General features: G+C 42.9%; 1 protein-coding gene across 1 annotated transcript in view; it reads left to right on the forward strand.

Moving 5' to 3' along the window:
- The first annotated feature begins 627 nt into the window (after positions 1-627).
- The window catches only part of CHRNA4 (cholinergic receptor nicotinic alpha 4 subunit), a 35,850-nt gene continuing 19,792 nt past the window's right edge, over positions 628-16,685 (forward strand). Inside the window, exons 1-4 of the mRNA XM_026652746.1 lie at positions 628-688; positions 2,158-2,309; positions 8,390-8,434; positions 8,532-8,641. Of these exons, the coding sequence (XP_026508531.1) occupies positions 628-688; positions 2,158-2,309; positions 8,390-8,434; positions 8,532-8,641 (368 nt within the window). The remainder of the gene's footprint in view (positions 689-2,157; positions 2,310-8,389; positions 8,435-8,531; positions 8,642-16,685) is intronic.

Genomic DNA, 16,685 nt, shown 5'->3' on the forward strand with positions numbered 1-16,685 from the left:
CTTCCCGTCTGGAGCCCTGGCCTTTGAGAATTACCCCCATTCTAAAAATCTTCCTTTCCTGCAGCCTGTTTGCTGAAGTACACGGATTCTCTCCTCCCCCTTCTTTAGACAGGAGGTGGGCAGGTCCGAGTGGATTAAATATGCAAACACACTGTACTATCTCCCTCTGTTCTGCCAAGGGCTTTCACTGGCTTGCATGGACCATCAGCAGCGACCAATCTGAGCAAAGAAAAACCAAAGGGGGGAAAACTGCAGTAGTTCTGCTATGAAAAACAAACTAAGCAAGCAAACCAACCCCTGTCCGCTAGAGAAAGCGGGGAGGAGAAAACCCAAGGCGGCTGTGTAGTGAAAAAAAGAGCTTGCAGCCGCACCTGTGAACCCCTTAAAGTATCTGCGTGGATCTGTGTCCTAGGAAAGAGAAAGACTCCCAGGAGGAAGAGCTGGAAATTGCTGTAAGCAGAAGGAGGCAAATAAACCTACCCCCCCCCCCTCCAGGAAACTGGTGTGTGTGTGTGTGAGAGAGAGAGAGGAGTTTGAGGGAATGAAGCTGGAAGATCCAGGGACTCAGAGAAGAAAAGTTGCTGCGAAGAGGGACTTTGCCGTCTAGAAACTGAGCTCTGCTCCGCGATGGGATTTCTAGTTTCTAAAGAAAACCTTCTCCTCTTCCTTTGCGCTAACGTCTTCCCTGGTAAGTGTCAGAGCAGGTTTCCCTGCGACCTTGGTCAATTTCCTCCCCCCCCCCGCCCCAGCTGGAGATTGTCCCATTGCAGCAAGGAATCCCCCCCCCTAAAAGAACCACCTGCTCCTTTCCATCAGATCCCTCGAGGATTCCCCCCCACTTGCATGATACTGTCTTGCTTTGTGTTGATGTTCTGCTCCTTGGGTGGGAAAGGGTTAAACCCCCCTGGGGATTTAAACGCTCGAGTCCTGCTCTCCCTCGCTGTTGGCTGGTCCCCCCCGGTTAAAGTCGGTGTGTTAATGTGTCTCCCAGCTGCAGCTCAGGCGGACGGGGACGTGCGGGAGGCGCTCAGCGAATGCCTGGTTTTTATGTAACCCGGGGCAGACAAACCAATAACTAAGGACCACGGTGCATGAGAGCTGGAGAGGGGCGGCAGAGCCCCGGGGCTGAGTCCCCCATTCTCCCCAGATCCGCCCTCGCCTTTGTGCACCTTCAGCACAGACCAGAGACCTTTCCTGGCAGCTGCCTCCGCGATGCTTGGCTTGAATTTTTAATCCCCAAGCGTGACTCCCGAGTGAACGGGGAGCCATTCTCTGCAGCCTCCAACTTTTAAAGTCATCGGTGAGGGGGACTGTGCGCTCTTCACTTCCCCTAATTCCCGCACCAGACCCCGTTCGCCTTTGGCTCTGCTACAGACGCACAGATGGCTGTAGCCAAGAGTGACCCCTGAGTTACTGGACCAGGACATTCTTGCTTTGCTCAGGGGGTTGAAATTTGGTCTGATAGTGGTCGTTTTTTGATGTGTTTAATCTCCATAATCACAGACTCTCTCTCTCTCTGGCACACACACATGCACACCCCCCCCGAACTGATGTCCTGATCCCATTTCCCCCCCTCCCCTCGAAAACCTCTTCTTGCCCTGTCCAGAGCAAGTGGCCCTTTCATATGCCCCACTCCATGCTTCAAAGCCTGACCTTGCTAATATTCTCCCAGCTGTTCAAGACCCGGGCTGCTTGGCATCCACAAAGAGGCCGAACCAATTTAACAGGAGAACAGTCCACGCAGTGTATTTCAAATGCTTTTTAACAATCTCCACCTCCCCCAAGACAGTTCCTAGATGCTGTTCCATGCCACATTGTGAGCCAACTATGGCATTGTAGATGCTGAAAGGTGCAGGGCACTCCCACTGGGGTGTCCGGTCACTGGGATGTCACTGTCATGTCATGCCCACCTATACTCTTTCCTCCTCTACCTGTCTGCATTTCTAATGTGCCCATCACCACGGTATCTAGGTGCTGTACATATATAAGTAAGACTTGCATCATAGTCTGTCTGCCAAAGGACAGAAGGGCTGGGGCCTATTCAGGGAGAGAGGAAGATGAAGCACTCCCCTCCTCTCCCCCACACCAAATGTCTCTGCTCAGGTCTTCCTAACTTACAAACGTTTCACACTTTCATGTCTCGCACTTTCCCTGCAGTGTGCAGCCATGTGGAAACCCGAGCCCACGCAGAGGAGAGACTCCTGAAGAAACTCTTCTCTGGCTATAACAAGTGGTCCCGACCTGTAGCCAACATTTCAGACGTGGTCCTCGTCCATTTCGGATTGTCCATCGCGCAGCTCATTGACGTGGTAAGTGAAACTGACTGTACCTATAAGCAGTGGAGATTTTAGGGGTGATGGGTGAGGAGTGATTCCAGATGCAAGCCAGCATGTGCGGTTTTTGCTGACTTATTTCACGATCAGAATATGAATATCTTACTGACACCGAAGAGCAGTTATCCATAAGAACAAGTTCTATTGAAACTAATGGGAGAACTCATGCCAATAACTGTTCATCAAGGTGTGCAGTCTGGTGGTCTTGTATTATTTATTTATTAATTATAGTAAAAAATGTGATGCCCTTTCTGAAACCAAGGGAAAGTCCATGGTATAAAATCCATAGATAGATCTATTAAGCTCAAGGGGAGTTTTGAGGGAATGAATTTTGGCTGAGTAAGAAACAAGTAAGGTGTTTAGAATTTGATCTGTAATTAGTATTCATAATACATAGTTTACACATTTATTACTTATCTTGTCCAAGGATCCCAAAGTTCTTTCTTCACATGGAACGTCCTTTGGCTGCTTTGAGGCATAGTGGCTGAGAGAAAATGTTCCTGCATGTTTGCTCAAAGGGAATCTACATGTATACAAAATATAGATGACATACAAAATGGATTGATTTTTATTATGAGTCAGGCGTATGCATTGGCATGGTATTTAAAGGACATGATTTTATGGCACTTGGAGCTCAATTTTCAAAGAAGAAAACAGGTGCATGATTCCACACCCACACAAATCTGCATTTTACTGTTCTAGCATGATTGTATGCACAAGTACCAATTTGCACATGGAACTCAGATAACTAATTTTGCATGCCAGTGTGTGTGTCTGTGCACATGCATATCTGTTTTGAATATTATATTTTTGGAAGCTGTCTGAATTATTTCTTAAATAGAAACCTATATGTACACTATGTTCTTATGTATGTAACAGAGAGAGAAGAAAGATCATACAGTATGGTGTAGTATAGTACACAAGAATGATTGGCATGAGTTTGTGCTTATACGCAAACAGTAAAGCTATAAATGAATTTTACAGGTCATTCCAGATGAGTGCTTATTAACTCTTTTATACCATACTACACCATCATGTACGCTCTATATGCCACCTATGTAACAGAATCACTATTTTTGAAATGGATTAGAGAGAAAGAAATATTGGTGCTAACTTTCATATTCCTCCCTCTGAGAAGCTAGGCTGCTGCATCCTGGGTTCAGCCATATGTGACTCAGATAAATATTCCAGCTAATACAGTTTACAGACCTCTTAAAACACCTGTAATAGTTTATCCACCCATAATGTTATCATGACCCCTATGGTTCTTCCACTCAGATTGCTGAGTTCTATTGGGAAGAAAAGAAGGTCCCTTTTCCAGTAGTAAGAAGGTCCAATTTCTAGCCTTCATAAGTCATGAGATCTCGGGCCTTAAACTTCTCCCTGGTTGAATATTGTCCATATTGGGCCTCATGCCATTGTAATTTAGAGGGGTAAATTCTACTTTTGGGTGGAAATTAGAAAATGGTTCTGGGGTGGGTGGTTTCAAAGAAGAGTGCATTCATGTTCGGGATGTTAGAGTAGATTAGTGGTCAGAGTCGCAGGTAGACTAGATTACTGGTCAGAGTACAGGACAGAGGATTGTAGATTAGTGATGCACATGGTTCCACAATTTATCACATTTATAACCATGTTATATGTGGCAAAGATATCTGTGCAGTATACAATTTAATACAGGTATTTGAGAAATGAATGGCATATGTGCATGAGGGGTTGTGTATCTTTTTATATATAAGCCTTTGCTCAAACAACTTCAAAAAACAGAGCTTAGCATTGATTATTATTTTATTATTGTGATAGCAGCTAGGAGCCCTAGTCATGGACCGGGACCCCATTGTGCAAGGTGCTGTACACACGCAGAACAAAAAGGCTGAGGAGCCCAAATCTGTCATTGATGGTATTTAGGTTGTATGCATTTCGTCTGAATAATTGATGAGATTAAAGATGGTACATCAACGATTGTGGTGGCATAAGAGATGCTTTCTATTATGCAACTACCCAATCATGAACAGTGAGATCAATACTTGTGCTTTGAAGTGCTTTTCTTGTCTTACCTAGGAAGAATATACCCTGTAAAAGTCATATTCTTGTGTTTAAAACTGCAGTCGACAGGCAGGGCTGTAACGCAGCTGAGGTTTAGTTAATTATTCCCCGTCTCCTTCCGTAAGGTTCTCTCTGTTCCTGTATAACCCTTTCCCTGATACAATTCCTGTATCATGTTCCCACTCCAGCTGAGTGTCTGTCTAACCATCCCCCTTCTTACCACAGCAGCATTCCTTAAGAAAACTCAGCATGATTGTCCGACATGGTGTTAAAAGCGCAGCCTTCCCTTTTCAATGGAGTTTGTTTCTCCTCTAGACACATCTCAATGGCAGAAAGTCAAAAAAAAGCAGATCAGGATCAATATTCAAATCCTGACTCGGACTGACAAAAGCCAGAAAACTCAGTATCAAATCCACTGGCCTGCTGTATCCTTACTTCACCCTGTTGAGCTGAGGAAAGTTTGGTACTGGACTAAGGGCAGGTCTACACTAACCCCCCAAGTCGAACTAAGGTACGCAACTTCAGCTACGTGAATAACGTAGCTGAAGTTCGAAGTACCTTAGTTCGACCTTACCTCCGTCCAGACGCGGCAGGCAGGCTCCCCCGTCGACTTCGCGTACTCCTCTCGTCGAGCTGGAGTACCGCAGTCGACGGCGAGCACTTCCAGGTTCGACTTATCGCGTCCAGACAAGACGCGATAAGTCGAACCCAGAAGTTCGATTTGCTTGCCGCCGAACTACCGGGGAAGTGTAGACCTATGACTATGAGACTGAGACATAGGTTTCAAAACAGACTAGATAGAACCCAGTTACCTCCTACGCCCCTCTCTGCTGGGTAGCAAGGAGTGCAGCATATTCACCTTGGGAAAAGAGACTCTGCCGTTAAATTCCACCCTCAACTGTGTCGCTACCACAACCCCTCCGTTCCTCTGTTAATAGTGAGCTGCTTTCGCTCAAATAAACACTGACATCTGAGCTCTTTTGAAGCCAGGCCAATGAGGAGACCAAACAAACAAACAAAAATCCATTCGTTTTGCTGCAGCACCTTAAACTGTGAGAACTGAACAGAGTCCAAAGCACTTTTCTTTGGTTATTTACACAGAAGCTGTAATTAGCATGCAAGCAAACTAGCAAACATTAAACAGTTCAATTAAATTGTATTCGTGACAGCTGAGCAATTTGCATGCCTTGCATTGGATTTCATTTATTTATACATAGTTATATTTTGTAACTTAACACTCCATTCACGTTTAGCACAGGAAAGAGCCTGTCACCCCAAAACACGCAAAGAGCTGTATAGATCGTCGGACCTATCATCAGGTTGTATGTTTGCAGAGGGACTCACATAGTTTTGGTCACTAAAGCGAATTTGTAGTGTTTTAAGTTAACATATTTTGTAGAAATGTAAATACTGCAGGTGCCCAAGTTTTCAGAACTGCACATACAAAATGCACATGAACGCTGCTTGATTGCACACTAAGACATGGTCAATGTGCAGACAAAGGACTAATTGCACATGCAGCTGGCCAGGTACACATGCCTCCTGCATTTGTGTGTGCAAATGTGGTAAATGCACACAGAAATGATCAAATATACATCTAACCAGCTATGTGCTTATGCGTTTACTGCAACCGAGTATCTGTCATGTTTATACGAGGCAATATTTCCCAAAGTGCCTAAGGTGGCGATTCTCAAAGGCAGAAATGACAGTTAAGTGCCTAACTCCCGTTGACATTTCTGAGGCATTTTTGAAAATCTCAACCCCAGTGACTTAGGAGCGTAAGTCCCTTTCAGTGGGAGTTAGGCTCTTAAGTAGAGCTGGGTGAATAATGGATTTTTCAGTTCACTGGCAGTTCTGAAAAATTAAAATAAATAATTTCAGGTCAAACCAAAAATGAAATGTTTATAAATTTTTGGCAAATTGAAAATTTGAAAAAAATTGTTTTGGGTCAAATGAAATGTTTCATTGTAGTTTAGAGGATTTTTAAACATATTTTACCTTTAAAAAAAATAAAACTAAAGAAAATATCTAAATGAAAATCTGTTTTAAATTGAAAAATCAAAACATTTCATTAAAAAACGTAGATATTTTTTCTGAAATTGGGGTTGATTTTTTCGGCATGAACAATTCAGCGAAATGGACATGAATTTGTGAAACATTTTGGCATCACTGCATCTACTTTTTCTGCCAAAAAATGTTTTGGTTGAAAAGTTTTGGCCAGCTCTGCTCCTGAGTCCCTCAGGCACTTTTGAAATTTTTACCGATGGTCCTTATTATACTGGACTCTAAGCAACGACCAACCTAGTACTTACATGTCCAAAGTAGATGCACAAAATGCACATTTTTTTTTCCGGAGAATTTGAGCCTTAATTCACTCTAGGTATAAAAAATGCAAGACAGATTTTTTTTAAAAAAGAATGAAGCTGTGTTGCACTCAGAAACAGGTCTTGGGAGGAGTGAATTACTCAAGAGATTAGAGGATATAAAGACTTTAATTTCTTCTTGACCAATTCAAATCCAGCCCAAGTTGGTAACAATCAAAAGTTGTCACCTCCTGATGGCTTTTCAGTGACCTATATGAAAGATCCCCATGGACAGATGTCCCATTTGCAAATGCTATTCTCACCGGTAGCACCAGCTGGCACCTTTATTGGCAGTTCCCTAAGAAAAGCCAAGGATTGAACAAGCATGGAGACTGAGCCACCATCTCTTTAGACGGTCCCTGCAGGTTAGATCTGGCAGGACACTGAGGGGAAGATTTCACTGGCATTGCATCTCTTGTGGATAAAAAGAGGGTTTCAGTCTCCAACAGCTGCCAATTTAGCTGTCACTTTTTATCAGTGCTAAATTCATTTTTTATAAATGAGAGAAAGAGACAAGCAGGGGTTAGGAAAATATGAATTGTTTTCCAAAGAAGAACATTTTAAATTAAATGGCAATGCTTGTGTGAGCAATCATTGCAGCTGAGAGAGATCTCCTAACTCAGGAAAAGCATATAGTTTAGAAGTGAACAAATAGCTAGTAGAAGAACTTTAGACTCTACACTTTCAGGGCAAAGTGTCAAGGTCTGAATACAGGGAAACCAACCCACCAGTTCTCACTACAAGTGTATCTGAAAACTACCAATTTGCTATAGGAATTTCCTTATGTTCTGTGATAGGTATGTGTGAAAAACTCTGTGCTCTGGAGGAATGAGGCAAGGGCTAGGGGCCAGGGGGGTCTTGGTTCTAATCTTAACCACCGGAGCTTCCTTCCTAGCACAGTACTATAGTGTGTTCTCTGTAGAACACACTTTGGAGAGGAGAGATGCATGTTAGAGCTAAAGGCAGGGAGCCATCGATAATGGCCTTAAACTCAAGAAGGGCAAGTGCACGTCTGGCGCAAAGCATCACTTCCAAGCAGTCAGAACAGTGCAGGAAAGGAAGTGCTGGGGAACTGTCTGTGGTCATGTTCGAAGGTAAATCGTGCATGGGACATATCCACACCCCCCCACATAGCCCACGTCTGCAGCCAGATTGGTACTGCCCTGCCAAGGGAGAAGTTGCAAGGGGTATGTGGTTGGTTCTCAATAGGACAGCTTCCCTGGAAGTCCCCGTGAAGCTGTGCTCAGCAGGCAACTGAGGGAGGAGTGATGGACTAATGTAACAATCCTACCCCCATTGTGGTGGGGGCTGTGGATTCTTCTCCTCCTTTCCCCCCCCCACAATGGTGCTGTGCTGAGCTCATCTTGGCTGGGCCTTATAATGTCCTTCAAAACAAAAGTCTCCTTAGTACACACAGTTCTAGGAAAATCTGTTAAACAAATCCAAGTTGGTCATCTGCCAAGACTGCCTCGTCTTCGCCTCAGCTGTTTGGTGGTATCAGACAGGTGCGTTCTGTCCCACGCTAAACTCCAGGAACATCTGCCTTTTTTAGCTGAAAAATATGTTTATTGCTGAGATGATTTCTGATGACAAAAACGGACTCCAGTAAACATGCCTCTGCTTTCTGAGCTTGTGGCGTTTCTGTTTCAGGATGAGAAGAATCAAATGATGACCACGAACATGTGGGTGAAGCAGGTGGGTGAGCCCAAAAGGTGTTTTCTTGTATTTGTTTTCCATGTATATTTCAATTCTAACTCCTCTCAGTCCCTGGTAATGGATCTGTTTTTCCCAGGAGTGGTCTGACTACAAGTTGCGCTGGGATCCTCTGGAATACGAGAACGTTACATCCATCCGCATCCCTTCAGAACTCATTTGGAGGCCGGATATTGTTCTCTACAACAAGTGAGTCTGAGCTCCAGGAAGGCGACTGTGTTCCTTTAAAAAGCTGCTCCGCTCTCTGCACTGGGGAGATTGTTGTAATTTTCTCTCCCTATTCTATTTGATACTATTCTAGTCTATCCAGGTTCTTATGCTACCATAATTGCTGTAGTATCTGAGCACCTTCAAGTCATGCGCTAAGCAACATCATTGACATCTGTCACATTTGGTTTGTTCTCCCTCTCTTTCTCTCCCTTCCTCTCCCTAGGGGAAGAACTGTGCATGCAGTGGAATGTTTTGTTTGGGAAGGGTTTTGTTTTTGTTTTAAAGGCACATCCTTTAAATGTACTCGGATAATATTCGGGGAGAATGTCATACGTACCTTCAGTCCAAAATTGGCTGAAAAAGGACCCTAACGCTGTCGGTTCCAACTGCTAACGGGTTATGGTCTTGGTTTCACTTGAGAACCTGTCCTTCCTGGGCAACAGTGCGATGTCCTCTAACTTATACCCGAGCGGTTCTCTGTAGAAAGTGATAGGAGGAAGAGAGGAGTGTTTCTGAGAAATTATTTGCAAACTTACCTACAGCTTCTTGGGCTGAGTACTGTTTAGGTATCATTATGCAGGTTCTGGGATTGGTCCAAGGAACCTCTAGTGTTGTTTGTAAATAAACTGTTGCAGCTGGATCTGCGTGTGTGAAATCTGGGTGTCATATGGACACATATGGCAGAAGAAGGTGGTTGCTTTCTTTACTTGAGACCTTTGGACAGTAGTAGCCAAATTCAGTTCTCAGTGAGCCCTATGCAAGCTCGGTGTCAGGCTTCCAGGGCTAGAATCCAAAGGAGGAGTAGAGAGGGCATTTTAGTTGAGAGAAGAGATATCAGCACAGTTCAAAAGTATGTTACATGGGTGATGGGAACATCAGAGTTTGACTTTCGCACATTCCCGATTGCAAGGGAATGTTGGTCAACTCTACCAAAATAATTTACAAATATTTTTGTGAATAAAAACATTGAGTTTGTTTGGCCGTGAATTGTGAGATCCTGTTATGCATTGTTGGTGCCGATTCAGATGGCTGCCTGGTACTGATGACAATCTTCGTGATTCCTAAAAGCATCACAAGTTTTAACATGAATTTTTATTTCTCCAAAATATTCCCACAGGAAGGTGTGTCATCTAGGGTTGGATATTCACTATTAATCATTCTCCGCTTCTAAAAGTTTCAGTTGCCCAATCAGGGATTAGAAACAATGCCATGTGACTTGGCATAACATAGGGCATAAAGGCTGTGGTAAATTATAGCAGCTGGAGCACCTGGCCCTAGCGCCTCACATCCTCAGCATGCTCCCTATATATTTGAGGCAGGGGCACATCAGGGGTGGAATGAGACAGGGTGACCTATGCAGTGCTCTGTCCAGTTCTTTGCTGGTGGAGCAGTCCCTATGGGATAATAGCATTGAGTGGATACACAGATTAGGCATGTAATCACACATCTAACTTCTTAGACAACCTGTACATGTTAGTGCTAATGAAAGCGCAGAAGAAGCCGCTGTGTGACAAGCTGCAAAATAATGCTTTATGTGAAGCACAGAATCTTCTGTTCTTCCCAAGCTGGTTTAAACTGGACTGCTTCTCCCTGGGTTCTTCCATTTGTGTCTTGGCTGCTTTCATTGTAATGACATCACTTGTCATTGGCTGAGGTCTTAAAGGCTTAGCAAGGTCTCTGAGCGTCTTCACTTATTGTACTTGCAATATCCAAGCTCTGGTTGTTGGAGGACACGTAGCCTTGCTTGGCCACCCTGGCAGAATGTGCGTTGAGTGCCCTTGGAACGGCGAACAGAAATGGCTTTTTAAACAGGCAACACTTTGCGACTGAGTTTTGACAATGGAACTGTCTTCATTTTTAATTAACAGTTGCATGGTTCCAGTTTGGTACGTTCTCTAAGAAATGGTTGAGGTAAATATATATCTAGAGGGTGTGCCACTTTAGAGACTATTGAAACGATCTTTTCCCTTCTCCGGGGGCCTGATCCTGACCAGTGCTGAGCTCGCAGCTCTGGCTGAAATCATCCGGGGGGGGGGGGGGATGCTCAGGACCTCTGAATATTAGCCCTATGTAATTATTAATTCATGGGCACTCAGCCCTTCTTATCCTAAAAGCAGGCACAAGCTAAACACTAATATACGATCAGTGGCTTAGACTGCAGCCAAGGAAAGGTGCGCATCATTTCTTGCAACCTTCACATGCGCATGGGAGTCCCTGTTTCTACACCAACCAGACACAGAAAAATACAATATCCACATTCAAATCTTTTTCAGGTAGCCCCTGAAAAAGCAGCAAACCCACCTACCAATGTAATGGGATTAGAGCCTGAAAATGTTAGCAATGGTATAAGAAATAATGAACCTGCTTCTCCTTTACACTAAAGACCAATTTATGATTAATACGAATTAATCATTGGATTTGCGGTCACACCAGTCATGGACCCCATTGTAGTAGGCACTGTACAGACACAGAGCAAATAGACAGACTCTGCCCCAAAGCGTTCACAATCGACGTGTAAGGCAAGAGACTACAGGAGGATACAACAAACGAACAGGCGGGATACAAAGAGATGCCAGTGCGTTGTAACGGCAGCGATCACTGCACATCAGCTGCCTGACCATGTAGGTTTTTTAAGGCACCTTGGCTGAGAAGTTTCAAGAAGGGATTTGCAAGACCATGAGCTGGCCTGGAGGATGATTATAGGGATTTCTTCCCATGCTTTATATCTTTCTGACAGTGTAAAGGGACCTTAAAGTAGGTGTCAATACTTCATGGCTACTATAAGGTCTCTTTATACTGCCAGAGTGGTATAAAGGGGGCTTAGTGGAACTTTTAGCAGAAAAGGCCCAATGGTCTTATTTCAGTGTTTCACCATTTTAATGCGAATCATTTTGGAAGGCCCCACTGTGCTTACCAAAAGAGTTCTGATATTCTTCTTTGGGATGAGAAGCTTGGGGGGAAAAGCTTCTGGCTACGAGTCCACACAGAAGCCTGCCTTGTTTTTAACGTATGGGAATAGATGAAAACCATGCGATTGCAATTGATTTGAGATTTTCATCGTCAAGGAAGCCATACCCCTTGTTGTCAGTGATTCTCTTATCTGAGCTCATGATTGTCAAAAGCTTCCATTGATGCACTCTGGGGCCCCAAATTAAATCAGTAAATTTGGCCAGTTTGGCCTACAGAGTATATGTGGTTGTCAACATTCATAAGGAATCTAAAACCAAACTAATATCCTAGGGGGAAATTAATATGCTGTTGGATTTTGCAGGCTTGATAAGATAAGCTCTAAGACTCTGTAAATTGTCTCTACTGGATCTGACAAAGCATATGTAAAACAGAGGAATATGATTTCATAGTGAAAAGACAAAACCTCCTTTTCCTTTATTTTCCTTCACAAGAAGGCTAGATGTTCCATAATTGAGGTTTTAATGGTTGTGAAGGTAGCTTACCCAAGGCTCAATAAAGATGAGGAAATCATTTGTAGTGAATACATTTATTTGACATGTTTATTGTCCATGAACATTTTGCAGTTTCCCTAAATGTATTTGCTATTCAAAATAGTTCTCAAACAGTTTCAGAGAATAATTCGTGGGTTCTGATTTTCCACTGCTTTGCCACCATGTGTAGCTATTTGACCTGTCTGAGGCATGCAACATGCTATCATCAGCGACTGTGAGTGGAGAATTCTGAACACTAGCCTTACATAGATCTGTCAGATCAATGGAGGACTGTGCCCTTGGATCTGCAGATTGAGCAGTTCATTGAGAATATTTGAAATTCAAACTTTTCTAGATAGTTTTAATTGGACACATGTGATAGCATTTCCATTCTCTAATTAGATGAGCTTAACACTTGGAAAGGAAGTTTCTGGTATGAATGTTTGCACTTAGGAGTTCAAAATTCACTCTCTGAATACTAATATTCACCTAAAGTTAGTTGTTCCTATAAAAATTCACTGTCAGTGAAAAGCACTTGGTAAAATAGTCAGAGAAAATGAACACAAGGGACATGATCGCATGTGAAATGAGTTCAAATACACCTCTACGCCGATATAACGCGACCCGATAGAACCCGAATTCGGATATAATGCGGTAAAGCCCAGCGCTCCGGGGGGACGGGGCTGTGCACTCCAGCGGATCAAAGCAAGTTCGATATAACACGGTTTCACCTATAACACGATCAGATTTTTTTTGGCTCCTGAGGACAGCGTTATATCGGGGTAGAGGTGTATTTATTACAATGAATATTATCAGGAAATGTTTTGAAGAATTCACCCAGTGGTAATATAGGCACAAAGGACTTCTGTACATAGGTATAAGATGATCTGGTAGATGGCTTAATATAAATCAAGAGCAAGTTGATAGTTTCTTTTGAAAACTTTGGTGTTTGTGTTTTTATTTAACTGATGAGGCTCATTCAATAAGACAGAGGTCCTGACTGACCTGAAGGACATTTGGAACAGAAATTATCGTCTCTAAAATTATTGGAAACACTCTGACTACTGGGGCAATATGGTATTTTCCCCCATATCGTTGGCAGTTGAAGAATATCTCTGAATGACATAGTCTATATACCAGTCTGTTAAAGAAGCAGGTAGAAGATGCAACAAGTTCATTATTTATTGGTCCTCAAATTGCTGAAATTGAGATAACAGGTAGAACAAAGAATAAAAAAGACTAAATCTTCACACAAATTAGACATGCAAATACATACATATGTATGTATCATCAGTGATTTAGATAATGGCATAGAGCAGGGGTTGGCAACCTTTCAGAAGAGGTGTGCCTAGTCTTCATTTATTCACTCTAATTTAAGGTTTCCCGTGCCAGTCATACATTTTAACGTTTTTAGAAGGTCTCTTTCTATAAGTCTATAATATATAACTAAACTATTGTTGTATGTAAAGTAAATAAGGTTTTTAAAATGTTTAAGAAGCTTCATTTAAAATTAAATTAAAATGCAGAGCCCCTCGGACCGGTGGCCAGGATCCGGGCAGTGTGAGTGCCACTGAAAATCAGCTCGCGTGCCGCCTTTGGCACGCGTGCCATAGGTTGCCTACCCCTGGCATAGAGAATACACTTATAAAGTTTGTGGGTGATATCAAGCTGGGAGGGGTCGCAAGTGCTTTGGAGGATAGGATTAAAATTCAAAATGATCTGGACAAACTGGAGAAATGGTCTGAAGTAAACAGGATGAAATTCAATAAGGACAAATGCAAAGTACTCCACTTAGGAAGGAACAATCAGTAGCATACATATAAAATGGGAAATGACTGCCTAGGAAGGAGTACTGCGGAAAGGGATCTGCGGGTCAGAGTGGATCACAAGCTGAATATGAGTCAACAGTTTAACACATTTGCAAAAAAAGCAAACATCATTCTGGGATGTATTCGCAGGAGTGTTGTAAGCAAGACACAAGAAGTAATTCTTCCGCTCTACTCCATGCTGATTAGGCCTCAACTGGAGTATTGTGTCCAGTTCTGGGTGCCACATTTCAGGAAAGATGTGGAGAAATTGAAGGAAGTCCAGAGAAGAGCAACAAAAATGATTAAAGGTCTAGAAAACATGACCTATGAGGCAAGATTGAAAATTTTGGGTTTGTTTAGTCTGGAAAAGAGAAGACTGAGAGGGGACAAGATAACAGTTTTCAAGTACATAAAAGGTTGTTACAAGGAGGAGGGAGAAAAACTATTCTCCTTAACCTCTGAGGATAGGACAAGAAGCAATGGGCTTAAACTGCAGCAAGGGAGGTTTAGGTTGGACATTAGGAAAAACTTCCTAACTGTCAGGGTGGTTAAGCACTGGAATAAATTACTTAAGGAAGTTGTGGAATCTCCCTTACTGGAGATTTTTAAGAGCAGATTTGACAAACACCTGTCAGGGACAGTCTAGATCAATGGTTCTCAAAGCCGGTCTGCCACTTGTTCAGGGAAAACCCCTGGTGGACCGGGCCGGTTTGTTTTTCTGCCGCGTCCGCAGGTTCGGCCGATCGCAGCTCCCACTGGCCGCGGTTCGCTGCTCCAGGCCAATGGGGGCTGCGGGAAGGGCGGCCAGCACATCCCTCAGCCCGCACTGCTTCCCACAGCTCCCGTTGGCCTGGAGCGGCGAACCGGGCCAGTGGGAGCTGTGATCAGTCGAACCTGCGGACGCGGCAGGTAAACAAACCGGCCCGGCCCGCCAGGGGCTTTCCCTACACAAGCGGCGGACCGGCTTTGAGAACCACTGGTCTAGATAATACTTAGTCCTGCCATGAGTGCAGGGGACTGGACTAGATGACCTCTCGAGGTCCCTTCCAGTCCTATGATTTTGTGATTCTATGTATAATAAATTATAATATATTATACATATAGCTGAATGGTTTTTTATCTGTACTGCTATATAATATATAGCTATCGCTGCTGCTTGGTTGGACTTCCTGGTTTTGAGGTGTGTGTGTGTTTAATAACTCTTCCAAATAGAACAGAACTTGTCATTCTTCGGTTTGTATTCCAAAAACTCTTTCTGGAAGTGTAGAAAATGTTAGGAGGGGTCTATAAAGGAAGCACCTTTAATGAATTTTTGCTAAATTTACACCCAAGGCACCTATCAATCCCATGTGCTCAAAACATACACATTTTTGCAGTGCTTGTCTGAATGCTTTGCAACCTAAATGCCTCAACCTGCAAGGTGCTGAGACGATCCTGCAAGGGGAAGAGCACCTTCGACGCCCACTAAAGCCAAAGGGAAATGAGCAGGTTCAGCATTGCAAAGAGCCTTACAGGATCTAGCCCCACATGCTTACTACATTATTAAAGCCCAGCCACTTCTGGGGTGGATGATGGCAGTCAACCACTGCACAATAAACCACACAACAGCGGGGAAAGGGCCAATTTTGCTCCAGGTCAATTTGGCAAACCATGGCTCTTACAAAGAAACTGTCGTAAGATTTTTTTAAAGGTCCAAACCTATCAGGCAAAACCTAAGATTTCCCATCTAGGGAGCCAAGCTATTGCATTTATAAGCTAGTACACATATAGATAGTCTGTAACTACTCAGAATTAAGTGGAAACCTCTTCTTCCACCTATCATTTGTTTGTAGCTATTATTTCCTTTGTACAAAATATTTGCCGAACAAAGCTTTCTCTAATTTGCCATTGGAGAGTATTTTAATTGGAATGTTACTGTTGAATCTCTTTAATGTTTAGCTAGGGGGTGGGGAAGAGAACTTGAAAACCCCAGTTTGGTTTAGGTTTGTGCTTGTGGAAGAAAAATGCTTTAAGTCCGGGAATATCTAAGTATATCTATATGTGTAAGGAAGTAATTTTCAGGCTTCTATAGCGCTGTTTAAATTAAAATAGTATAGTCAAATTAAAATAAATTTGTGCCTCATTTATATGCATTCTGAAAACATTTAATCTGATGAGCTGATGTATATCTGAACTACAAGGAAAACAGAAGCTGGCAAAAGGATCTTCATCGGCAGAGCTTTTAAATGAAGCACGGTTGATATTTATCAGCAGAACAACACAGTTCTTGAATTTCAATTCAACTCTCCGTATGATAAAGATGAAGTGAAAAGTTTAGATGAGACTGAAGTGAAGTTAAATCTAGAAATTAAATCTTGAAGGCGTATAGAACAATGAGAAGGTGTTTACAGAGGACAACTGCTGTAACAAGCCACAATTCTCTTCTGCCAATATTGATATAGTATTTGATAGAAGAAAATAAGACTTCGGGGAGTTATTACTGGCAGATATTTAGGCCTTTCTGGCCTGATCAATTAAGAGATCTTGACTACATTATTTGTCTTGAAAATGCTCTTGTTTTGATACTAGCCAGTATTTCTGGATGATTGTCACCTGTCCAGCTATAAAACTATATTGCAGCTTAATTGTCTTCATTGAACGAGACAATAATATGGTTCTAATCTGAAAAATGACTATATAAAAATGGCACCTTCTTACTGAACACGTTTGTCCCCGAACGTGTAGTCAGAGTCAGACCTGCTAACTTGACTGACTATGAGTCTAATCTAAAATCCA

This window comes from Terrapene carolina, unplaced genomic scaffold (genome assembly GCF_002925995.2).
Source record: "Terrapene carolina triunguis isolate 2854851 unplaced genomic scaffold, T_m_triunguis-2.0 Scaffold130, whole genome shotgun sequence".
In the NCBI taxonomy this organism is placed as follows: Eukaryota; Metazoa; Chordata; order Testudines; family Emydidae; genus Terrapene; species Terrapene triunguis.